We start from the raw sequence: 27,475 nt of genomic DNA, 5'->3' as shown, positions 1-27,475 counted from the left end.
AAATATTGCGCGTCAAAAGGTAATAGGCACGTTTTTCCAACACCGATATTTCTCTCCATCAAAAGATAGGACTTGTCCTATCTATTGATGGCAAAACGTTGGCGTGCCATAGACTCCTATGGGAGTCTATGTGACCTGGCCGGAAAGGGAGTGGGAGGGAGTTTAGCAGCGGCTATCACAGCTAAACAATGACAGGTGCCTCTAGTGAGGTATTTACATTGCCTTGCCGAGTGAGGGATTTCGGGGCTGCGGCGTCTTGCAGTGACTTGGTTGCGGCTATTCTTGTTCATGTAATTTTAAGCTCCGATAAGAGCGCCAAAATGATATTCGTGTGAGAGAGGCCATATACACCCGTGTTTAGGACTCATGTTGAGCGAACTGAACCAGTGGGACTCTGTTTCAGGTAGAACTTTGCTAAAAGCTTCTGCACAGGAAAGTAGTGCCTTAGCCGAGTATCTCCCCGCTCGTCTCTAAAGCGGGGCGGGTAACAGGTGAGTTGCGGCGGGGAGCGGGGGGGAGAGAGGGAGAGAGAGATCTCCCCTCCATTCCTCCCCGCTCTCCGCCGCCGCTCCCCGCCCCCCGCCGGCCCCTGAATCTTTAGAGACGAGCGTGGAGATACTCGGCTAAGGCACTACTCGCTCGAGTAATGTGCCTTAGTGAGTATACTCGCTCATCTCCAGTTAAAAGCTTTCAGTCTTCATTAAATCATCCAGACAGACAGACATAGAGGATCAAAGGACAATTAAAAAATTGCGACTACGGGAGCTTAAAATCGCGTGAATGAAGAATTGCGAATTCTGTGATTTTATACGGTTGGCTGCGGTGTCTTGCAATGCCAAAGTCCCTCTCTCAGCAAAACAATGTAAAATGGCTTTAAATGCCTCACTAGAGGCACCTGTCATTGTTTAACAGCACTAGCCGCTGTTAAACTCCCTCCCCCCCTTTTTGCCCGCCGGCCAACACAGACTACCATAGGAGTCTATGGAGCAGCCGGCGTTTTGAAGTCAAATGATAGGAGTTATCTGCTGACGTGCAATTTTTTTTTTAGGCGCGGCAAAAACACATTAGTCTAAAAGAACCCATAGGAAACCATTGGTTCTTCTAGACACCATTTTTCGATACGCCTACTCTGTGTTATAATGACGCTCATGTGAACTAGCCCTAAGAGTGCCATAAGCAAGTACATACTGTGACTTCCATATTTCACCCCGCAGCACCTCAAGTCGAAATTTCTGATTATATCCAAGAAATGCCATCACTTGCAAGTGCTAGAATGAATTTCCACAGATTATGGGTGCAATCTAACACTTAGCTTTCAACCACCCCTAGATAACTAAGGAATGTCCTCACATTCCTGCGGATTGGTTGGATCACTTACAGCAAGTAAACAGCCCATTACTTGTAATGTTTCACCAGCCATAGTCATTTATAATGTTACTAAGGACCAACCGGTTCCCCTAAACTCCTGTAGAAATCATTCTGAAGGTTAAATATTAAAGAACTGGTTAATAAAGAGCAAAAAGACCATTTTGGAAGTAAAATTAAGTCAAAACAAACAGGAAAATCTAACTTCCATTAATCCAATATAATCGGGAGTCCTCGGGGATGATGAATGGCGCCCTGAAAATTGACTATTCTTCTCCTTATTCTATATGACCGATTATGATTATAATATATGGTTATATAAGCATTAGAGCCAATACACTAATATAGAGCTTATTCTAAAATCCAGTCAAATAAGAGTTGATTAGTTATGGAAGTAAGTTGCTACAGTGTTTTCCCAAAAATAAGGCCCTGTCTTATATTGATTTTTGCCCCCAAAGAGTCACTAGGTTTTATTTTGGGGTATGTTTTATACTTACCTAGCAGGCTGGATCCCGATCCCTCTCCGCAGCCCTCGGCCGCTCGTACAACATCACTTGCTGGTTACGGGATTCATAAATCCTACTTGCAGGTAGCAATGGCTGCGATTAGGTCTTCAACCGCTGCTCAGCCAATCAATGCAGCGCTGGATGAACCAATGCTATGGCAGTGATTGGTTTTAACCAGAACTGCATTGATTGGCTGAGCAGAGGTGGAAGAACCAATCAACAGCCATCATGTTGTAGAGTGCTGCGCTAAACGCTGTACAAGGCTCCCATTCCTTTTAAATGGGGCTGTTCACACAAGGCTGAAAACGCAGCATCTTCAATGCTGCGCTTTGACAGCGATGCATGTTCTATCTTTGGCCGTTTTCAGTCCTGCATCGCCCATTGAAATGCATGGGCAGCGGTTTCAGCGCTACTGAAAACGTGGCACAACTTGATACCACATTTTTGGCAGCTCTAAAGGCAGTGTTAGCTGCACTATGTTAAAAGAAAGGAATACTCACCGAGCTGGTGCGGTTGGAGTCAGTGCCACTGCTCTCTGGAGCTCCCAGCAGGCTGCCGGGCACTTGAAAAGCCGACAAGGCATCTATTGCTAGTACTAATCTCCCAGCAAGAGATTGCTCTGATTGGTTCAGGAGCGCCAGCTCCACCAATCAGAGACGGCGCTCAATGCACCAATCACAACCATTCAATGTCTTCAAACCCTGTCACTAGCAAAAGATCCTCTGTCGGAGATGACAGATAGGCTCATCGCGGAGAATCGCGCCAAATCGCTGCAAGCCGCGATTTGAGTCCCACAAGTGGGGAATCGCTATGAACCTCCACTTATGGACTGGAGGCTGTGCTTTCCATAGCAACGCTATGGAAAGCGTTCACTGCGTTACTCGTGGACGGATTATTGCCGTGAGTAACGCAATGCAAGATCGTTCGTGGATAGGAGCCCTCAAGTAGTTTTCCGCACCCTGAATTTTTTTTTAGGCTCAGAAAACCCCTTGAAATACAAGACAAGGGTGGTGAATAGAGATGAGCGAACGTACTCGTTTAGGGCGATTTCGCAATCGAGCACCGCTTTTTTCGAGTAACTGACTACTCGAGCGAAAAGATTCGGGGGGCGCCGGGGGTGAGCGGGGGGTTGCAGAGGGGAGTGGGGGGGGGGGAGAAAAAGAGCTCCCCCCTGTTCCCCACTGCTACCCCCCACTCCACCACACCGCCCCCCGAATCTTTTCGGCCGAGTAGGCAGTTACTCGAAAAAAGCGGTGCTCGATTGCGAAATCGCCCTAAACGAGTAAGTTCGCTCATCTCTAGTAGTGAACTGGATCTTTGCCCCAGACATAGGAAAATCTATCTATGACAATGCAGAAAATGATGTAAATGTCAAGTTACTGTACCAGTGTACAGAAGGCCATGTTACGTTTTAGTGATATATACGCATCTTCATATTCTCTACGCAATAGTAGTACTGACACAACAAAGTGCCATACAAAGTCTGACTATTGATACCAGAATCCAGACTGCTGTAAAACAATGGGCCTCCTCAAAGGTCTGCAGAATAATCGCTACTGCATACAACGCTACTGACATACAAAATTACCTGCAGGTCATTGGAATGATCCATAGCTAAAAGGACCAATTCTGCTAATAACCTATATGAATTGCTGTGTCTGCATTTCACTACTGTAATTCTCAGAAGAAGATAGGGTGGAGCTTCATAAAGGTTACTAATAACCACAATTAGACATAGTAAAACCTTAGCCGATGAAAAATATGTTCCAGGTATGTAGAGTTCCTGCCCTTAGATGCCATCGGCCTTTATGCCAAGCCTGGAAGTTCTCAGCTTCCTGAAGATCTGCTGTAAATATACTTTTTCCTCCCCCTTAAATGAAGAAGAGCCTCCTTAAGAATACACAAGAGTGCTGGTTTGATTTTTCGTATAATCTTTATGTATTCTGTAATGCATTCCAAGGCTAGTTCATTTTCAGGCATGAACAAACATGCCAACAAAACTCAGTGCTGAGACCTTACCTTCCTGCTCGCTGCATTCCTCAAAAAAATACCAGGTATGAAAGTTAGAGGGAGAGCTAAACCACTGGCTTTCTTTTATGGCCCGCGATATAAAGCAGCTTAGGCTAAAGCCTCCAAATGTTGGCAAATAAGTACTCCTCGGATATTCCTTAGAAGTTCCTTATAATGGCACTTAGTTGCTTGAAATGTTCTTGCACTCCCACTTTTTATGCTAATCCCTCTGTCCTTCTTGGATCCTGTAGTATCCCTCCCTTGGACATCTCCAAAAGTTGTGTGATGATAAACATAAAATATTGTTACCTATCCAAGTCTGATCAGTGGGGTCCCACCTCTTTGGCTACGATTGATCACAAGTACAAGAGTCACGCATCCCACTTTCCTTCCAACTGCAACCCACGCAGTAAGGAGGAGCTTGAATGGATCTGCGGCAGAGCATGCCCACTCAACTCTATGGGACTGCTGGAGATAGCCAGGCATGCTCGTCTGCCACTACAATCAAACTCCTCCTCACTACAGGAGTTGGGGACACAGAGGAGGAAAGGGGTACAAGGGAACCCCATTTTCAGAGTTGGTGTGGTTGTCCCTTGTACCCCTTTCCTCCTCCTGCATTTCCAAATATGGCTGCTTTCTTCCAAAAACACCATTGGTTATGTCTGATAAGGCATTTGAGCTCAATTGAAGTGAATAAGGTAGAGTTGCAATACCACACACAACCTGTGAACAGGTGTGGCACTGTGTTGGAAGAATGCGGCCATGTTTTTCTAATCATGAAGAACTCCTTTAATTGTTTACTAGCACACGAACAGTACATTGGGGCAAATTTACTAAGTCTGACATCTCCAACGCCAGGCTTAGTATAATTTCCCCCAGCACACGGTGTGCTTAATACATGAAGCATCACACACCTTTTTGTGTATTAAGTACATCCCAGCAGGTCTATGTGCCTTGACAGAAATGTACACCCTTGTCTGACGTAAATTAAACATAAATTTGTCGGCCCAGGGAGGCTGGGGCTTAGACTTCAGCGAAGCATTTGACAAAGTATTTTATACCACCTTATTGAAAAAAATGGCCAAATCTGGGATTGACAAGGCAACTGCTAGGTGGATTCACAACTGACTGAGTGATCGTACTCAAAGAGTGGTCATAAATGGCGGCACATCCAAGTGGAAGAATGTATCAAGTGGGGTACTATAAGGCTCTGTCCTAGGTTTAGTGTTGTTCAACATTTTTATAAATGATCTGGAGGAGGGAATTGAGGGGAAAATTATCACATTTGCAGACGACACAAAGCTAGGGTGGATGGCTAACATAGAGAAGTGAGAGAGAATTCAATAAGACCTAGACAAGAACAGAATAACAAAATGCAAAGACCTACATCTGGGCAAGAAAAATTAAAAAAAGGCATACAGAATAGAAGGAAATGGGCTAAACAACAGCACATGTGAAAAAGACTTGGGAATAATAATAGATCATAGACTGAACATGAGTCAACAGTGTGATGCAGCAGCAAAAAAGGCAAACACAATTCTGGGATGTATTAAGAGAAGCATAGAGTCTAGATCATGTGAGGTCATTATTCCCCTCTACTCTTTTTTGGTCAGACCTCATCTGGAATACTGTGTCCAGTTCTGGGCACCCTAATCTAAACGAGACATCGACAAACTGGAACAAGTTCAGAGAACAGTTACCAAGATGGTGAGTGATCTGCAAATCATGTCCTGTGACGAACGGTTAAAGGATCTGGGGATGTTTAGCTTACAAAAAAGAAGGCTGAGAGGAGACAATAGCGGTTTAGAAATATCTGAAGGGCTGTCACAGTGCAGAGGGATCAGTCCTATTCTCATTTGCACAAGGAAAGACTAGAAGCAATGGGATGAAACTAAAAGGGAGGAGACACAGATCAGATATTAGCCAGTGAGGGTGAACAATGAGTGGAACAGGTTACACAGGAGATGGTGAGTTCTCCTTCAATGGAAGTCTTCAAACAAAGCCTGGACAGACATCTGTCTGGGATGATTTAGTGATCCTGCAGTGAGCAAGGGGTTGGACCTGATGACTCTGGAGGTCCCTTCAAATTTTATAATTCTATGATTCCAACTTACAAATATAGAAAGCCAAAATTTGTGTTTGTTGCAGACAAATATTACTCATATATAAAAAGGTAAACTGATGGTAATTTCCACTTCTGCACAGCTAAAGTAGCAAAGCTAAGCTGCTGTCATGCCTGGCACAACTAGTTAGCACAACCAAAGCAGAACATGGAGTCTAGCCAGTGGACAGATAAATGGGTTGATTACAGTCTAACACAGGGGGCTTTAACACACTACAACTAGAAACTGTGACAATGGTAGTCAAGTTAACCAGAACCAATCAAACCATATTGGTCCCTCAAGAAGAGCACCTACCCTGAAAAGTGCAACCCCATTGCGTGAGAGAACCCAAGATCTGGTATGGAATGTACTGGCAACACAGGGCATGGAGCTGAACACTAACAGAACTTTGGAGCACAGGTCCACTGTGCACTAATGAAAGATCACAGAACACACTGGCACAACATAATGGCCAGTACACCAGATGTATAACCAACAACCCTTGCAACAAGGGGCCGGATAAAATACCCTTACATAGAAACTGATAAGCTGACTGGGCTGAAAGACAACCCAGCCAGCCTATCAGCGGTGGAGATGTTAATCCCTCGGTGTCCAGCACAGAATGACACCGCACATACACCACCCATCATATGTTCCAGACTCACTGCTGAAACCAAGTGGTCATGGCATATTTGGTGCCATGACAAAAGCTTTGAACTGATTTTCATAACAACTAAATCTTAAATTCTGGGGCAATGAGCAACGAGAAGGAAATCTGTTGCAAGATGATGATTGAAGGTTAAGTTTAGAACATGAAGTACAAGACTACAGTCCAGACTAATTAATTCCAATCTGAAGCTCAGCAACCATTAAGGCATTTCCAACTGTCATGGTCCATATGATCAGCTGTGAAAACAAAAACTCCCTCTGCTGGATTTTGTAACAGAATGCCACTGCCGATGCCGACTGTCTTGTACTGTCCGGGAGGCCATCTGAGACTTCTACCACGGGAACAGGCGGATTGGCAGCAGAATGAGAAGAAAGGAGGGCACCAAGTAATATAACTCCCCCCCTGGTCCCTGGTCAAATTTTTTCCCCAAGACCAGAGGGTGAGCTAATATATATATATATATATATATATATATATATATATATATAATTATTTTTTTTTAAATAAGATATATACCCTGTTTCCCCGAAAATAAGACAGTATCTTATATTAATTTTTGCTCCAAAAGATTTAACATTTTTTTACATGCATAGTTGCCTGGACACTATTTAAATTGGCTTTTTTAAATTAACTGTAACTAGGGCTTATTTTTGGAGCAGGGCTTATATTTCAAGCATACTCAAAAAGCCTGAAAAATCATTCTGCCTCCTTAAAAATCCTGAAAAATCATGATATGTCTTATTTTCGGGGTAGGTCTTATTTTTGGGAAACAGGGTATATATATATATATATATATATATTATATATATATATATATATATATATATATATATATATATATATATATATATATATATATATATATATATATACACATTATATATATATATAAAATAAGAGTTGTATACTTTATAAGATTTTAACCTCCAGATGTTTAAATCTTCCTATTTTCTAGGCTGTATTCAGCAGTTATAACTTGGTACAACTTCCTTTGGAGCATGCTTGTGATTGTTATAGTTTAATTACATGTAGAGCTAGGGGAATAATTTGGAATCTCTGTCTGGATCTCCGTTCGTCAATTTCCTTGTTTTCCTTCACTTTAGGCAATAATTAAACAGGACATTGAAAACACTTGTGTACTGCTTAACTATTCATGCTCGAGTAAGCCGAAGCAAGATATGCTGCATATACCGTCTATGGAGCAAATACTTAATTGTACATTTCCCGGTATATTTCCTAGTTTTTGTTATTCCAACTTAATTTTTTTTTTTCCACAAGTGAAGTGAAAGTCTCGGGTTAATATTTCAGGAAATGATTCCCTGCATCAGTGATTTTCTATCCTGATCACGGAGATGTAATCTAGACAGGGGGGTACATTGTGCATTGACATACCATGAAATAAGCCCATATTTCCTGAAATGCTATACCTAACAATGCAAGAACAGTTAAAGTTCTACTTATAAAGACTGTATAGGCTTCATGCTATATAAATAGCAAAATGTATAAAAGAAAGCAACCTTGTATATTTGCTGCAGCTCAAAGAGGATTTTAGAAATCAAATATTGAAATTAAATTTTGGATGCAATTTAGGTCAATGTGCCCATTTTCGGAATTTGAAAAATCTCCCATTTGGGCGTCTTAAGTAGCCAACAAGTAATCTACTAATGAGGGGCAAAAACCCTGAAATGGTCTGTCTGCACTTGGTTATCTTTGGCTTATATTCCCAGTCATTGTTACAAGGCCTGTTAAAAAGTCTGACATTGACTTGTAGGAATGCTGCCTTCTAATAGGTGGCGCTGTAGAGGCAATATTCCATCTTGCTATTTGCATACATTTCCCAGAGGAGCATGCATAGCCTTATAAGTCTCCTCGCAACTTCCAAATGCTCTCCCCAAGGAAAAACTTTACCCCTTCTGACTGAAGTTTATTTGAGTGTCATGGGCCCCTTTGTTTTGCATTATGTATCATTTGTATCGCTGTAATGGTATAAACAATTTACAGAAGCAACACATCAGGTTTTGGGGCCCTAGCACAGCAAAGGCTGCTTTTACACCTGTGTTAGGGGTCGGCTCAAGATTTCCATCTCCCTACTCTGTTTTTGGAGAAGAGAAACTGAAATCCAACTGAAAATCAAACACTGATCCATTATTTTCCCATTGATTTCAATGGGGTAAAAAAATCCCGAAAGCAAACAGAAAGATCTTCGCTCGCTTCCATCCCGTCAGGTTTCCGTTTTTTTTTTTTTTGCACGGAAAAATAACTCTGCGGACTGCGCTATAAAACAGAAACCTAACAGAATGAAAGCAAATTGAAGATTTTCTGTTGGCTTTCCGTTTTTTTTTAAGTCTTGTTGAAATCGATGGGGATAAAAACGGATTTATTTTTTTCAGTTTTATTTCAGTTTCTCGCCTTCAAAAATGGAGCAGAGAGATGGAAATCCTGAACAGAGCCCCAACGCAGGTTTGAAAGTAGACGAAACACAAGCAGAATTACCAAGACAATTTACAGATGCTGCGACTTTATCGAAGTGTTTCAAGAGATTTCAACTTTTAATTGCTACATTAGGGCATATCAAAATATGCTTTATGCAATACAAGTTATGCCTTATTTTGAAACAGTGTCAGTGCATTTGGAAAGTATTCAAACCCTTTCACTTTTTTACCTCTTGGTATGTTGTGGCCTTGTGCAAATTTAAGAAAAAAGTCAAGTTTTCCCCATCAAACTTGGCTTTGTACTTGGGTCATTGTCTTGTTGGAAGGTGAACCTTCTTCCCAGTCTGAGGTCCCTTGTGCTCTGGATCAGGTTTTCATTTAGCATATCCGTACTTTACCATTCAGCTTTCCATCAACACTGACCAGTTTCCCTGTCCTGGCTGCCGAGAAACACCCCCCCCCCCAGCATGATGCTGCCACCACCATGCTTCACCGTAGGGATGGTATTGGGCAGGGGATGGGCAGTGCCTGGTTTCCTCCAGACTTAACACTTAGAATTGAGCCCAAAGACTTCAATCTTGCTTTCATTAGAATGGAGAATCTTGTTTCTCAGTCTGAGGGTCCTTAAGGTGCTTTTTAGTAAACTCCAGATGGACTTTTTTACTGAAAAGAGGCTCCTTTCGGGCCGCTCTGCCATAATGCCCAGATTGGTGGAGGTTGCAGGGATGGTTGACTTTCTGGAAGTTTCTCCCATCTGCATACAGGATCTTTGGAGCTCGGCCAGAGAGACCATTGAGTCCTTGATCACTTTTCTTACCAAGGCCCTCCTTCCACGATTGCTTAGTTTGATGGGTTGGCAGCTTTAGTAAGAGTTCTGGTTGTTCCAAACTTCTTCCATTTAAGAATGATGGAGGCCGCTGGGCTCTTGGGAACTTTTACAGAATGAAGAGGTTCTGCAAGCAGCATACGGGAATCTTATAGGTGAACTATAAGATTCCCGTATGGTGCTTGCAGAACCTCTTTATTCGGTAAAAGTATTTGAAATCCCTTTTGGAGTCGGGATTCACACTGCAAACTGGCACCCTAGAGGCTTCCCCGTTCTGTACGGCAAACTGGCAGTGCTGTTGGATTTCTTCATTACTCTTGGGAACTTTTGGTGCAACGAAAATGTTTTTGTAGCCTTCTCCAGATCTGTGCCTCCACACAATCCTGTCTCTGAGCTCTACAAATAGTTCTTTCCTCCTCATGGCTTGATTTTGGCTCCAATATGTATTGTGAGGTGTGAGATCTTATATAGACAGGGGTGTATCTTTTAAACGTATGTTCAATCATGTACAATCAACTGAATTTACATTAGATGGACTCTAAAGAAGGTGTAGAAAGAACTCAAAGATGATCAAGAGAAATGGGAGGCCCCAATAGCTAAATTTCAAGTGTCATATCTAATGGTCTGAAGACTTTCCAGATTCATTGTATTTAAGATATGCTTTCACATACAGGACTGCCACTCTTAGAGTACATATAAGGCTATATTTACATCTGTGTTTGGAGGATCTGTCGCAGATCTGGTATGAAATGCTGGACAAAAAATTCCTGTATACAGGACATCTGAACCGAAAATTGAATGCACCCCATTAAAGTCAATGGGGTCCATTCAGAGCTGTTTGGTTCTGTCACTAAATGGATTAGTTTGGTCATGGGATTCCCCATCCTGCTCCCATAATGGAGCAGGAAAATGGAATCCTTTGATGCAGTTGCTATCATAGCCCGAGTTGGCTACATAAGTTTTTAGACAAGCGATAACTTAATGTTTCGGCATCTGAGGTAGGGGGTTGGCATAGTATATTCAACGTCATTTTTGGCATCAGATTGATACATGAGCACATTTTTTAACGTATGCTCTCTGTAAGGAAATCTGCTTTGTAGAAGCAGCAGAGAAAGCATTTTCCTAGACAGTCATATTATGACACACTGCCATTTCCTTTTACTAGAACACCAGAGAAAAGGTGATCTTTCCAACACGGGCCCAACCTGGGGACATGAAGTAAGCAAGACGTCTAGAGAGTCATCAAACACTCCAGCCCAAACTGGAATATCTGATTTGCAGAATGGTGCTCACTAGTTATGACTGTTGGCTTGAAGCACTCGGTATGCATCACAGCACAGAAATAGCGGGAAGGGGTTTACGCCAAAATTCTGATGTTAAAAAGTCTCAAATTTTTAAGCAGGTCCAACTTGCTCAAAAGTTTATGACTTTTGTGCAGTTCTGCTGGGGTTGCTTAGGGACCATCAAATTCACTATAATTTGCTCCAGAAGCTGATGTAAATTTAATGCAAGTCTATGACAAGTTTTACCTGCCAATGACCAGAATAAGATGCTGCAAATGTAAGAAGCCTGCGCCTTTTATTACATTTGGCGTCTTACTCCATTGTCACTTATCTAAGACCGACATATAAATTACCAATCTTGGATAACTGAGCCCCACGGTTATTATGTTTGTATATCAAAGACATATCAATACATTCATTTGCATCCTATGAAACTGGCCATATACAGCACTGGTGTAACTATAGGGGATGCAGGGGATGCAGTTGCACCCGGGCCCAGGAGCCTTAGGGGGCCCATAAGGCCTCTCTTCTCCATATAGGGAGCCCAGTACTATGAATAAACCATTACATATGGGGGCGACAGTTACAGGTTTGGCATTGGTGGCCAGGAGCTTCAAGTTACGCCTCTACGTTAAGGGGTTAAGAGAAGCTGGGGGGTCCCACATTTTTGCACCTGGGCCCATGAGCCTTTAGCTACGCCCCTGATATACGGTATATGTATCGGGTGAAATTAGATTCCTGATTGAAAGCACAGGGCCTGATGTGAGAGATAATGACACTCTCCATCCACTGCTGTGGAATATGTTGGCAGTGTATAAGCTAGAGGAAATAAATAATGGTGACTGATTCTACAAACCCTTCACATGCACATGTTTCTCTTTCCATGAGATGAGAACAATTCTTTTGTGACAGTAATTGTAGTATAAAACAGACTTTCTTAACTCCCGTCCTCAAGTGCCCCCAACAGCTTGATCTGAGAATGTCCTATAGAAAGAACACCTGAGGCTCTGACAATAATGACAGCTGCAAGAAAAAGTAAGTGAACCATTTTAAATTACCTGAATTTCTACCTTGATTACTAATAAAATAAGGTCTCAACTCATAATTAACCACTTAGTGACCATCCATACGCTTTTTCACGGCGGTCACTAATGGGCTTGAATCTGATGCTTACACATCTGATTTTACAAGGCTGCACCAGAATGCTGACAGGGGTCTCTCATGATGGTTAAGAGAGGGTCTGGCTGTCTGATGGCAGTCAGGTTCCAGCTCTAATGGCAGGGACTGGAGAAACCTCTGATCCCAACCGTTTAACCCATTGCATGCCATGGTCAATGCGACCATGGCATGTAAAAGGATGATAGAGGGAGATGTTCACATTATCGGGACTCCCCCCCTGTCAATCATCCAACCCCTGTAATGTGAACATGGGGTCCTGATCGGTTACTATGGCACCTGGAAGCTTGAAGATGGTCTGCAGGTATGCCATTTATAGTGGTCTATGGGGCTCAGCTGCTGGCTGAGCTTCATAGAGCTATAAAATATGCTGCTATACTGAATTATTGCAGTGTATTATACTAATGACCAAATGTAGTGACATTCAAGCTTCGGTGGGAGACAAATATAAAAAGTTTTTAAAAATTGTATAAAAAAAAAGAAAAATGTGTGAATATGAACCCCATTCTTTTGAATAGAGACATACTCAGAAGCGGTGTTCTATCTTTTTGTGTTTCTTGGAACACATCATTTATTGTTTTCAATGGGGCACTAAAGCACATTGCACTGTGTGCGATGCGAGGTTTGGGAAACACGTGCTGATCCTCTAATGTGGCTGAAAGACGCATTTGGAGGATTGCTACTTCACAAAAGTGATGGGAGAGGTTTTTGCTAGAAAAACGCCTCACATTGGCATGAAAATGTCTCAGGCAGATATCACGCTCGCCCATGTGTAGGTAGCCTTACTATAAAAAAAAAAAAAATCACAAATTTGGTATCACTGGGTTTATAATAACCCACATAAAAAGTTAGTACATTACTTCACTTGCATAGTGCGCTCCGTGAAAAAAAGAAAACACTGCGAAATAGCTAATTTTACATATCTTGCCCGACAAAAAAATGAAATAGAAAGTGATCAAAATGTCATGTGGGTCACAAAATGGTTACACTAAAAGGTAAAACTCATCCCATAAAAAAAACCTCTTACACAACACCTGTGATGGGAAAAAAAATGTTAGGGGTCTTTGAATGTGACAATATATTAAAAAAATACATCGTTTGAAAAAAATGTGAAAAAGTAGCAAGGCGAATATCAAAAAGAAAATCCAAAACATGTCGGAATTGCAGATTTTAATCTTGCCTCTTGAAAAGAATTGAATAAAAAGTGATTAAAATGGAAAAAAAAATTGGATAAATGAAGACTGGAGATCAACCGGCAAAAAACAAGCCCTCATAGAGCTCCGGATACGGAAAAATAAAAATGTTATGACTCTTTGGACAGACGATAGAGAAGAACAAGTTCAGGTAATTTATCCCCATCCCTTGTAGTCCAGAGAAAGAATTTTGCCTCGAAACTGGAGGGTCATTTTTAGATCAAGACTCAAATTTGGCCATTTTAAAACACAAGTTTACAGCCAGAATTTGCTTTCCTAATAACTATGGCCGATCATCTGCAGTTAGTGAATTTTAAAAAGGGTCGGTCGTTTGAGATTGCCAGCGCTTTTCCCAACAATTGCTGGGCTATACCTGCAAGCAGAGGTGCAGCTAGGCAATTAGCGCTACTACAAGACCATTAATCTCGTTTGTGTAATAGCATTTTAAGGCCTCCTTCACACGGGCGACACGGCATTGTTGCGAGAAAATCGTTTCGTTCAATCACAGCCATTCATCTAACACTGGCTGTGATTGGCTAAGCATCAGCCAATCACAGCCTGCGCTTCCAGGAGCCGGGGATTATTCAATCCCTGGCCAGTAGATGAAGAAGAGAAGCAGTGCCGGTACCCGAGGAGAAGCTGTGGCGGCGCCCCAGACAGGGCAGGAGAGGCAATATATATATTTTTTTTCCCTCAGCTATAGCTTATTTTCAGGGTAGAGCTTATATTTCAAGCCCCACTCCCGAAAATCTTCACATGTGATGCTACAAAGTCACGCAATATTGCACGGACCAACGATGCGATATCGCTGTGATTTTCTCGCAGCGATGCCATGTCGCCCGTGTGCAGGAGGCCTTAAAGAAACACGGATGAGAAGACCTAAATAGAAATGAATTCAAACACTTTATAGACAGCAACGCTTCTTCTTGTGCAAGTTAGTTGCCCTATTACTGTAACAGTGTATCGAATAATGTCTCACTGTAACCATTTTCTCAGGAATTACTGCCAGTTTGGTTCAAACAGATTGATGAAATAGTAAACATCAGCAGCACACATGAAACAAATAAACGAACATTGCTAAATATGTTTAACATTCAAATTCTGTTCAGTAGAATCAAACTGTGTGATAACATTCCTGCGATGTAAATACATTTCTTTCCGCTTTACAGAAGGTGACATGAGGGCACATGAACTGGGAGAAGCAGCTCTGTGATTACATTGGTGAATGTGTTGATGTGTAATAGAATGAATGAGTGAACACATGAATGGGATATCACATGAGGACACCTGAATACATGACTAGCCTGAACACCAAGAGCAAGTCTTAGTCAATGCAAGTTCAGGGTGAAGGAGACCCACTCTAGTCATTCACTACCTTGCATTAATGACCTATTACTTCTTATCATATGCAGTAGCAAAAACTATCATTACTTTCAAGCAGTGTTGAACAAACCAAACCGATAGAACCCTGCTTTAGGTTGAACTTTTCTAAAAGTTCGGTTCTCTTTGGTTTGCTCAACATTAGAGATGAGCGAGTATACTCGCTAAGGCACATTACTCGAGCGAGCAGTGCCTTAGCCGAGTATTTCCCCGCTCGTCTCTAAAGATTCGGGGGCCGGCGCGGGTGACAGGTGAGTTGCGTCGGGGAGCCGGGGGGAGAGAGGGAGAGAGAGATCTCCCCTCCGTTCCTCCCCGCTCCCCCGCCGCTCCCCGCCCCCGCCGGCCCCCGAATCTTTAGAGACGAGCAGGGAGATACTCGGCTAAGGCACTACTGGCTCGAGTAATGTGCCTTACCGAGTTTACTTGCTCATCTCTACTCAACATGAGTCTTGAACATTGGTGTACAACAATGGTTAAGAGCCATAAAAGCCCCAAATAACACTCTTGAGGCTTCTTCACATGGGCGTAATTTGTCCCGTTTTGCAGCCCTAATAATCACGGCCGCATAGCAGAATGAAATGAAACCACTGATTTCAATGGTTTAGTTTTCACTAGAGGTATTCTTGTTAGCTTATAGTACAGGCAAGAAAAGATAGGACTTGCCCTATCTTTCTCATACGTAGTTAATACTACATGCGGGAACGATAGGGCAGGACCTATCTTCCCGCTGTTTTTTTTTTTCAAACTTGCATGCTAAGCCACGAAGTTTGAACGGCCAGATAAAAAAAAAAAACAGTTCATGAACACCTACGCTCTGTAGTGGCGAGCATAATTGTGCATACACCTATGTGTTTTTGCCCTTAGAGTGTTTATGGCTCAAAGATAGTGTTTGGACCAAACCAAACTTTTTGCAAAAGTTCGACAAACTGACTGGCAGCCAATTCATAAATCCCGCCTTCACAAAATGATTGGTTCTTCAAACTCTGCTCAGCCAACCAATGCAGAGCTGGATGAACCAATCACAGCCCTGGTATTGATTGATCGAACGCTGCATTGATTGGCTGAGTAGCCCTTGGTGAACCAATCAGAGTATTTCTTCCTGGAGGCGGAATTTTTGAATCTCGCAACTAGAAAGTGATCTTCTGTGGCCAAACGAGGACTGTAGAGCAGCGGGAGGACCCGGACCGAGCCTTTTAGGTAAGTATTCCTTTTTTTTTCTCAGAGAATTTGGCTAGGGCTTATTTTAGGGGGAGGGCTTAACCTTTATCGTTCGATTTTATCGCTGGCAGCAGCGACGCAATGTGGGAATTTCACCAAAAAAAACGCATCACTGATGCTATAAAATCACAGGAACACAGCTACGATATCGGCACAATTTTGTAGCGCTGGTATCGCTGTCGTCTGTGTGAAAAAGGCCTAAAGCTTAACCATTGGCGGATGATTGAGGTCTCTATCTGTGACTAGGTAGATGTGCAGTGACTTATCCTGAGGTGGGCATTAGTGATGTGACACACGTGGGACACATTCAGGAGGTCAGGTTCCCTCATGGTCTGTGGAACACACGCATCTCCGGCTCTGAGCTGGTGAAGCCAATCTTCATACAAGGGGCAGAAAGAATAGAGCAGTCCCTGGCCGCGGACCACCCATCAGACTGTTTGCTGGTAATTTGGGGATCATGAGTGCACAGGAGAAAGACAAGTATGTTAATACTTGTAGTCATGTCGACCGCCTATGGTTAGGATTAGTTTAGAAAGCAAAATATTGGTGATAGATTTCCTTTAAGTAGGTTCTCCACTTTGGATAATCCCTACCTGTTAGAAAGGTCCCTTGGACAATTTGCTGATCACAAAGTTTCTTCCTGCCATGACCTCCCCCAATCAGCTGTAATTTCGGGAGAAACCTGACATCATGTGTTCAATTAAACTGCAGCGCCACCACTGGGGAAATTAGGCATTACACAGTACCCATCTAAATCAGTCTGTGTAATGCAGGACAGGTCCTCCAGACCAGCAGATGTGGTTTGTAACCCATCTCCACTCTAACCAAAATATGACAATCCAAAACAGGGGACCCTCATATATTAACTGAAAATTCCCAATTGGGGTACATGGCAATGTTTTTTCTAAACTGGACAACCCCTTTAAGTGACCCTACAGTTGTAGAGTTTACACTGTAGACGAATGTGTCTACTAAGATAAGTTCTATATAGTTTTATCTGTATCTACAGAGGCAAAAGGAAAGTAAAGCAGAAGCGTTGGCGTCCGTTCGGCGCTGTTCGGCACAGTCATAAGACGGAGCCATTCAGTCAGGGGATTCTCCTTTTCTGCTCCAATGACAGAGCAGGAAAACGGAACCCCTGATACAGATATGAAAGCAGCTTAAACCATGTAGCTGCAGGGCGCATGTAAAGCCAGAAGCCGCATAAGAATATCGCGCAAGCACACATGTATGCAGGGGCGTAACTATAGAGGATGCAGGGGATGCGGTTGCACCCGGGCCCAGGAGCCTTAGGGGGATCATAAGGCCTCTCTTCTCCATATAGGAAGCCCAGTACTATGAATAAAGCATTATAGTTGGGGGCCCCGTTCCAGGTTTTGCATTGGTGCCCAGGAGCTTCAAGTTACGCCTCTGCATGTATGCAATATACTAGGCTGTGATTCCCTTCCCCAGTAAGCCCCATCATGCCTATTTATGTGCACTCAATGGAATGAAAGTTTGAAATACTAGATTGGAATTCCAGACCCACAATAATAGATGTTTACAAAATTATACAGAATTTTGTATCATTTATGATTTTCTTATTTACTAACTCATTACTTATTATGTTTCGAAGTGTAAGTTACATTACATTGGTTTCCTTATAGTAACATAGGGTTACTGGAGGGCATCCTGTACAACATCTCTGCTGTGCATGGTATTTAACCATTTACGAATGGAGGTGGCCTTTTGGCCTTATCATAAGGTCAAAGCTTCTGTGTTGCGCCTTGAATGCAGTTTTAAGTGATTTTAAGACCTGCGTGTGTTTTGATGGTAGAACTGTGTGGGTTCTCACATAATAAAGATTTTTGGGTTATTTTGGAGCTGACGTCTCGTCTATAATGGTAAAGCTGTGGGACCTTTCACACATGCCAAAATGCCCCTAAAAACGCACTAAAGGCATATTCTGATGAGCATATGCGCAAAAACACTCAACCCAGCGCAACATATTTGCGCAGAGAACAAGTCTTTTTTGTGCGTGTGTCGGCATACCTTAGGTATTTGCGCAGGCATGGTATGTACGTATGGGCGGGAAATACACCACTGGCCTGATGTAAATGGCTATGAAGCCTAATGAGGTCCCAGTGTATACTTTTCCCGGCAGACTTGCGCAGCGTATTGCGCATCCTGTTGCATAGTGCACAAACATTTGCGCACCTCCCATCAACTTCTATGGGGCCCTGCGGTGTGCAAATACGCAGGAAAATAGAGCAGGTACTATTCTAGCGCCTGAAAGCGCTATTAAACGTCCTCACTGGACAAGATGGAAAACAATTCAATATTCTGTATATAAACTATATGCTAAACTTAACTGATACCAGTGGCCTATTTCTCTGTTACCAAATCAGCAAATGTCACCCAATACTCGTTAAATGAAATGTAGGAGATCGCCATTCGCATTGTGACCCTCGGGTCTATTAATAAAGGATACGTCATCGAGAACTGCAGGAAATAATCATTTATTTAAAGGGTAAACTCCTGTGGAATTTATAAGATAGCAGTTTTCCTGTCCCACTTTTGAAACTATGGTGATTGGGATAATCACCCTCCAGTGCCGCCTTGTACCATGCACTTTAATAGGGCCTTGAAAACTGGACTCTAGAATCTGGAAAAAAGCCATATTTTAAAGGTAACCTGTCAGAGGGATCTTCATCCTATTTCGTAAACTTTGTATAAAGGGCATTGGGGGGACAGAAATGTGTACGCAGACTCTTACATTGAAGCTGTTGGGCCCCAATGCAAAATGGTCACCAGGGCCCCCAACTGCAATGCTTCATTCATAGAAGTTGCATTCTTATAAGAGGGATCGGGGCCCCGGAAGTGACTGCATCTTCTATAGTCGCACCCCTGCTGCAGAGAAAATAGGGTAGTGATTTTGGGTAATCAAAGAGCAACTAGCACGGTAGGTACTTGACCACAGGCAGGAAATCTCCTAAATACAGTAATATAGGTTGATTTCCCTCATGACTGTAGCTCCATGCCCATTGAAAGCAATGGGATGCAGGCAAAACCCACAGTGATTTTCGAGGAAGGGCTTGAAATATAAGCCCATCCCTGATAATCATCCCCAGCTGCTGTAAAAAATTAAAACAATAATACATCTCCTCTCTGCTGCTGTCAGGGCTCCGATGCGTTTGATCACTGGCTTCCCCGACACTCTTCTGCAGCTTCTTCTCCTGGCTGGGATTTAAACATTTCTGCCTCCTTAAAGGGCTGTGTCTGATTGGCTGAGCGCTGAATTCAATGAATGGCTGAGCGCTGCCTCTGATTGGCTGAGCGCTGTGACCAATCACGGGCAGTGATCAGCTGTCATTCAATAAATGGTTGAGCACTGCCTGTGACTGGCTGAACGCTCAGCCAATCAAATACAGCCCTTTCAGGAGGCAGGGATTCTAAAATCCTTGCCAGGAGAAGAAGCTGCAGAAGAGTGCCAGGGAAGCCAGTAACAAGACATGTCGGAGCCCCGACAGCGATGGAGAGGTGATTGGTTTTTTTTGTTTTTTTTTGCAACAGCTCGGTATGATTTTCAGGGAAGGGCTTATATTTCAAGCCCTTCCCTGAAAATCACTGCGGGGGTTGCCTGCATCCCATAGCTTTCAATGGGGTCGGCGGCAGCAGCACCGGCCCCATTGAAAGCAATGGGATGGCATCGCGGACCTTTGCCACAGCTGTCACAGTGATGAGGGGACTCACCGCAGGGAATCTTCTGCGGCATGGACCTTCCTGGCGCACAGATGTCCTATCTTTTGCAGGCGCGAGTATTTTGAGCCTGCATTTTCACGGACATGTGAACACCAATGGTTCTCTTAGACGCCTTTTTTTTTGCGCATAGAGGCGCATGCAAAAAACACTGGTCTGACTTCGCCCTAGGGGCTTCTTCACACGTCAGTATTTTTCATCAGTATTTTGTGAGCCAAAAGCAGGAGTGGGTCCAAAATACGGAAGAAATGCAAATCTTTCTATTATACTTTCTCTCTGTATGTTCCATTTTTGTTCCATTTTTGGGTTTTGACTCACAAAATACTGATGAAAAATACACCCTTGTGAAGAAGCCCTAAAAATGGACCTTTCACACATACGGAATATTTCTGCAATACATACCTAAGGCCTCAGTCAGGCGGGCGTTTTTTCGCGCGTTTCGCGCATGCGCATGCGTTTCGCGCATATATAGAACCAATAGTTCGCTATGATATCGGTCACATGTCCGCTTTTGCGAAAAATTATAGGACACGACGATTCGCAAATCGCGCCTATCTGCGTTCGCCGTTTTATGTGCGCACCAAAACCTTTTTTTTCGCCGGTCAGACGAAGTTTCATGCGCATTTTGATGCGCACAGTGATTTTTCTCCGGTCAGACGGGCGTTTTGCAGTGACGATAAACGCGGGTAGGTGCAGATTTTTCCCGCGATTTTTCACCTCCGGTCACGCGATTTGCGCATGCGCATCCGACATGCGATGCGCAAAACGCGCGAAAAAACGCCCGTCTGACTGAGGCCTAAGGAGGCAGGAAATTCAAAATCCACATGTGTATATGCATGCTATGGTGCAGAAATCTGCTGCAGCAGATTAAGGGCTTCTTCATATTGGCGTATGGGCAACTATTCTCGCTGCTACTGAGCGTAGTTTCGCATGAACAAGGTAAACATTTTTTTTTTACCTTTCATACTCTACGCGAGTTTTAAAAAAAGGGGGGGGGGATATAGGTCCTGTCCTATTCTTGTCACACGTGGTATTAACTACGTACAAAAAAGATAGGGCAAGTCTTATCTTTTCTCGGGCATACTATTAACAGGCGAGAATCCCGCTAGCGAAGACGAAACCATTGAAATCAATGGTTTTGTTTCGTCCCGTTAAATGGCTGTGATTATCACAGCCGCATAAAGGGACAAAATCACGCCCATGTGAAGAAGCCCTAAGCTGCATTTTTAGGTGCGTCTTGCAGAAGTATTGTGGGAAAGGTATCATTTCTCCTTAAGGGCTCAGTCACACGGGCGTTTTTACATGCGTTTTTCCGGCAGCAGCAGCGCCAACCTCATTGAGAACATATACTGAAGATCGCTCTCCTCTGCCATTGAATTCAATGGAGCCGGCAATACAGAATGGGTAAGTGCTGCCTCTGATTGGCTGAGCACAGGGACCAATCAGAGGCAGCTCTCACCTGCCATTCAATAGTTAAGAGCTGCCTCTGATTGGTCCCAGTGCTCAGCCAATCAGAGGCAGCCCATTCAGCAGGCGGGGATTTTAAATCCCGCCTGCTGAATACTCCTCAGAGCAGTGCAGGAGAAGAGTTGGCTGGACGCGGCTGAGCCTCGGCAGCTGCAGAGAGGTGAGCATAGATTTTATTTACTTTTTACACATTTGTCGATTGATTTTCAGGGAAGGGCTTATATTTGAAGCCCTTCGCCGAAAATCACTGCAGCGCTTGCCGGCAGCCCATTGCTTTCAATGGAGCCGGCTGTATTGTCGGCTCCATTGAATTCAATGGGAGAACATTGCGCTCCTCTGCCACAGCTGTGACAGCAGCAGCAGGGGATAGCGGGCAGCCCTCTTTTTGAGCGTCAAAACGCCTGTGTGACCGAGCCCTTTTGAGCGGATTATCGTTGCTAGCAGCATTTTTTCCGCCGTGACGCCCGCTTATGTCCCACAAATTTTTGAACGCATCGGTTATGCGTTTAAACATTTGTGCGTCAAAACACCTGTGTGACTGAGCCTTCAGGAGAGCACCTGGGATGTGAGTGAGGAGACGTATAGGGCCATCTATGCTACTCTGGGTAATATGCAAATAAGGAAAATGGAAGAAAAGCTCTGCAGCGCCACCTATTTGCAGAAGTATTCCACACATGTGAAAGGTCTCTAAAAAAGGTTTAAGATAATCCTTCTTGTTGTCACAAGAAGACTTGTTGGCCATTGTGTGACAGACATGATGCATTTTAAAACTTTTTGAGGTACTAAAAGTTGCCACAAATATGAACATTTTTAGTAGTCGGGTACATACCATTTCTATAAACATGAGTAGAAAACAACACAAAAAGTTAGATGTTAGCAGCACATTTCTAAGTACATCGACTACCAGGATCTCCATTAGCCAACTCGAAATAATCTATATAACCATTGTGTGTGCCTTCCAGTAAATGGTGGATGTCTGATAAATTACTATTATTCACACAAGGCTAACAGCTGCTACACAACCTCTAAATCACACGCGTCAAACCCAAGGCCCGAGGGCCAAGTCCGGACCATCGTCTGATTCTATGTTGCTCACTGGCCATGCAGCATTCTACTCACCCAGCCCGCTGGCGGCGGTGCAATCTGACTAACCTCTCCACCGGCATATGGGGGCGCCAACCTGTACGCAGAACAGACACTGAGGGAAAAGGTCTGTGGTCACAGACTGCACTGCCGCTGCTGGACTGGACCTACAAGCTTCGTGGCTGGAGTACCTGTAGGAATGCTGCCCAGCACAAAGCCAATAGGGAGGTCGCTATGATTACTGGGAATACTAATGGGGTGACTTATTAGTACTTGGGTCCATATAGGGGACACTATTACTACTGGAGACACTATAGAGAGTCGTATGATTACTGGGGCTACAATGGGGGGCATTGTTACCACTGCAGCCACTATGAGGGCCACTATTACTACTGGGACCACATATATAAGGGACACTTACTACTGGGCCCACCATGGGGGGTCACTATTACTACTGAGGCCACTGTGGGGGTCACTGTTACTACTGGATCCACTATGGGGGTCCCTGTTACTACTGAGGCTACTGGGCCACTATTACGACTGCGGTCACTATAGGGGTGACTATTATGGTTCGTTTACATTGTTTTAAGTGCATTTTGGTTGCAAAAATACACCATGTATTTACATAAAGGAAAATTACTTATGCCCGCTCTGGCGTGTTTCTGTGTGCCCAAATATATTGCGTATTTGTGCGTACAAAAAAGAACGCAGACCGCCCATTGAAATGGCGCACAAATATGCAGTGAATACACAGGCTTCCTGCATATTCACTGCGTATTTGTACCAGCCCATTCTGCTGCAATGGCCTATTGCGGTGAGGAATACGGAATAAAATAGGTCATGTCTCGCATTTTTTCGCACAATTAATTAGTGCATTTTGCGTGCATTTGGGTATCACCATTGACTTCTATGGGAACTTGGAAGCGCAAATGCGCAGGAATATAGAGCATGCTATTTTTGGGGGGGTGGGGGAGGGGGGGTTGTCCGACTGAAATGCACAGAAAAATATGCACATGTGATTGAACCCATTGAAATCAATGGGTTCTATTCACTACGTTCGCCCGCCTACACTGTATATTTGCATAAATAAATATGTCAAGAGATCAATATTCGCGTATTTTAAGCCATTCACACAGGGTGCTGCTGCGTATGTGTAAAAAATAAGCAGAAACAATGGAAACCAGTGATCACCATAAAATGCTCGGAATGTCAATTAATGCTTAATTAATGCTGTTATTTTTTTCTCAGCGTTGTACGCAGGCTGACTCACCCCCTTCCTTTTTTTTCAGCTTCCATAGAAGTCTATGGGAGCTTGCTGCGTATTACGTCAAAAGATAGGGCAAGACCTATCTTTGCACGTGGCATATAAATTATGCGACCAAAAACAGTCGCATATGTCCGATTTTTCGCGGTGCAATTTTTTTACTGCGATCAAAAATCGTTCGTCTGAATTAACCCATTGAAATCCAATGATTCGAATGGCCGCGTTTTATATGCAGTGTTTTAAAGAGGCCAAATGCCTGCGTAAATACGGTCGTGTGAATAAGCCCTTACAATCACAATCAGCCCTTTGAAGGCAACCATAAGGCTAACGTGGCCCTCTGTGAAAATGAGTTTGACGCCCCTGCTCTAAATAACAGGTGAAAAGAAAGTCATGGCATGCCGTCTTGTTGGAGGTATCATATGTCCGGAAGACAGAAATTGTTGGTTCCGGTCCACTTCATTAGAAAAGGTAAATTACTAAGTCCTAATCTCTTAAAATCACTCGGTAGTGGAGAGAACGCAGAGATGGGCTAGTAAAGCAAGACCCAGTATAGCTAGGCTGGGCTATTAGATCATTAGTCCAGCTAGCAATGTGGCAGTAGAGAAACTGCTGATCTCTTAGCAAACAGCAGTGATCTAATAGATGACGAGATGCCAATGATGACAAGGAGGGCTGGCTTGACCACCTCATAAATATGCTAATGGTTATCATTTGACACTGGGTTTTCCTTCAGACCTGGTAGAGTTTCAATTGGTTCTCTCTGCGTTACATAATATACAGTGATTGGTCCTATTGGGATCATTGACTAACCCACTGCATGCTATGTAGCAGCCACATAGTGGCTTAGTCCAGTATTAGAGCTGATCACGGACCTTGCATATGATTTGTGCACAATACCCAATGATACCTATGACACTGATGTTAGCAAAAGCATCAGGTACAACCAATCCGTCCGTATACATGGAGAACATTAGATATGCTTAAAACATTTAAATCATGAAATGATCAATTTGGGGGTTAAAGAGTACTTACACTTATACCTCGGAGCGCTTCTGCTCTGTCTGATGTTTTTGGTTCCTTCCGACAGCTGAAGATGGCCCCATATAGCGCTTTTTATATAGCGCTATATGGGGCACTCTTCAGCTGCCGGTAGGAGCCAAAAATGGCTAAAGGAGCAGGAGCTCTGAAGTGCGTCTTTAAATTAATTCATGGCTATCAAGGCACTAAGCTGTCATAATGGCACATTTGCTAGAAAATTGTTCACACTGTTAAAACTCATACTTGTGTTTATGGCCAAATGTCAATAATGATGAAATATATATTGTTTATTGTTTGACCAGTAAAATAAAACTGTTTATATTATCAGTGCAACAATGTATCAGAATCATGGATGGGTAGATGGAACATTGCAGCTGAAAGTGCAAGAAGCACAGATTTCACATGGAAAGGTCTATTAAGGCTACCTGGGGAAACCTGATCAGGGCAAAATCCAAGGCTTCTGTTCCACAATTTGAAACTGTTCCACCTTCTGCATCCTTCCAGCATGTTACAACTGCTCCAGGATGATTCCCTGTGGCATTCAGAGGCCTAACCTGCTCAGCACTCCAGCCTTTCAGCTGCTCTTACTGCAGTACCATAGAGGTAGCAGTCTCCTCCCACTGATATCTGCTTCCATTAACCTATTTGGAATTGGGATAGATAGGAAGTCCTGTGGCAGGAGAAGGCAGTCTGGGTGCTTTAATGTGATTTTTTTCAGATGCTATGTACAGGAGACTACACAATGTGATACTGACAATTTTGATACTTATAATGATATGTGGCTATACTTGATACAATGTGTGGCTATGTATCTTAAGGCTGCATGTCGCTGATATCCTGCACATTTTGTCATGGATTTTGGAACAGATCTGCAGCAGACTTCCCCTACTTTCATTTGAATTCAATTGAAAGGGTGAAATTTGATGCAGATCTGCAACAAAATCCACAGCAAATCAGCGATGTGTGAATGCACCATACTTCTGAAGCAAAAATCTATTTCCAGAAAGACATGGAAATGTATTCATGAACACGGATAGGTAGTGTTAGGTATTAGTCTCCAACTGTTGTGAAACTACAATTCCCCATATTACCCAGAGGAGCATGTATGGCCTTATAAGTCTCCTCACTCACCTTCTTGGTGCTCTCCCTAAGGAGTGATGTTACCCATCCCGAACTACAACTCCCAGCATGTCTTGACAGCCCCAGGCTAGGAATGTCACAACACCTGGAGAACGGTAGGTTGTAGACCAGTGGCTTAAAGGGAGGCTATTTTATACTTTAAGCATACCCACAATGGAGCAGTATAGAAAATGATTCTATATGAAGGTTGCAGTATCTGTTAGCTTTCCCTGATGCCTGCAAAGGACTGATGTAATATTACTATTTGGTTATTTGAGCAGAACCAATATAAGAAAACTAAAGGGGTAGAACCATCTGGGGGCACAATGATCTGGAGGCACTGATTCATTTCTACATCCATCTCCAGGAAATGATATTAAGAGTTTAGCTGACACTAAATGGAATATATAAGTAATAATAAAAGTTATCAAAACTTTAGTAGATATTTAAGAAAAAAGCCAGAACAGCATCAGATCTCAAAGATCTATGTGTCAATGTTCCTGTATAAGGGTGCATTCACACATCGCTGTTTTGGTGCAGATTTTGTTGAAGATCCGTAGCAGATTTCACCTCTTGAGTTTGAATTCAATCGCAATGGTGAAATGTGCTGCAGATCAGCACCAAAATATGAGACAAAATCTGCAGCAAAACGGCAACGTGTGAACGCGCCCTAAATTAGTCCTAATATAGGACCTAAATAGACTCATCTATAGAAACTATGAGTAAAGTGAGGTACAAGACCTGCTACATTTTCCTCCAAAATGACAGAAATAGCCCCTGCCACTTCCTTGTCATATGAGGTCACAATCCACTATTTTTAACCAGAATCACAGAGGGTTTGAGTTACAAGATTTATAAATATAAGGCAGGGGCTCCTTAGCACACAGGAGCCCTACATGTGATATAGTCCATGCTTTTCATACAAGTGAAGACTGTACTTACCGCAGGTTCTGCATTCTGCACCCAGTGCACCAGCAGCAAGGTTAGGACAGCAAGACTGTGCAAATGTCCCAACCTCATTCTTCAAGCACCCCCTGTAATGTCTTAATACCGGTTTCAAGGCAGAGGCTGAGGATCTGACATATTACGCTAAATGCCCAGAGGAGGAGATGCGGCAGGTCCCAGTGAGTAGGGGCCACCCCGGACCCGGGCTGCCTACAGTACTGCCTTCTGCAAAGTTCTGCAAACTTTTCCTACGAGGCGCACTACTTTCTCAGGAATCCCTCCGCGGCAGCATCTCCCCTGGGCTAAAGAAACCTGCTGCTCACTGATAGCTGTGGCCTCTCCAGAGCCTTTTCACTAAATTAATGGAGAGACTCCTTAGATTTTTTTTCCTCTGGTGATAGTGACCCCAGCCTCCTGCCACATCCCACCCACCCAACACCCACTCCCGCCCCCTGTCTCATAAAGACACTGCATGCCATCTCTAGAGGGGGGACCTATTTTGTCTGCGGAGGGACCTGAACCTGGATTTGAAAACGAATATTACTCATTGTTAAGCAAATGAAGAATAAATATGTTGCAATAAATATGTAATACACTAAAAGTTTTAGTGCAACAACATACTTATACATTGTATATACTGTTACAATATAGTGATACAAT

General features: G+C 43.3%; 1 protein-coding gene across 1 annotated transcript in view; it reads right to left on the bottom strand.

Annotated features, from left to right (window-relative positions):
* Positions 1-27,158, bottom strand: part of COL4A5 (collagen type IV alpha 5 chain) — a 173,344-nt gene extending 146,186 nt beyond the window's left edge. The window contains exon 1 of the mRNA XM_066581716.1: positions 26,813-27,158. Within this exon, the coding sequence (XP_066437813.1) occupies positions 26,813-26,890 (78 nt within the window). The 5' untranslated portion in view covers positions 26,891-27,158. The remainder of the gene's footprint in view (positions 1-26,812) is intronic.
* Between the last annotated feature and the right edge of the window lie 317 nt (positions 27,159-27,475).

This window comes from Eleutherodactylus coqui, chromosome 10 (assembly GCF_035609145.1).
Source record: "Eleutherodactylus coqui strain aEleCoq1 chromosome 10, aEleCoq1.hap1, whole genome shotgun sequence".
NCBI classification, from domain to species: Eukaryota; Metazoa; Chordata; class Amphibia; order Anura; family Eleutherodactylidae; genus Eleutherodactylus; species Eleutherodactylus coqui.
The sequence above is the reverse complement of the archived record's forward strand: the minus strand, read 5'-3'. Positions and strand labels throughout refer to the sequence as shown.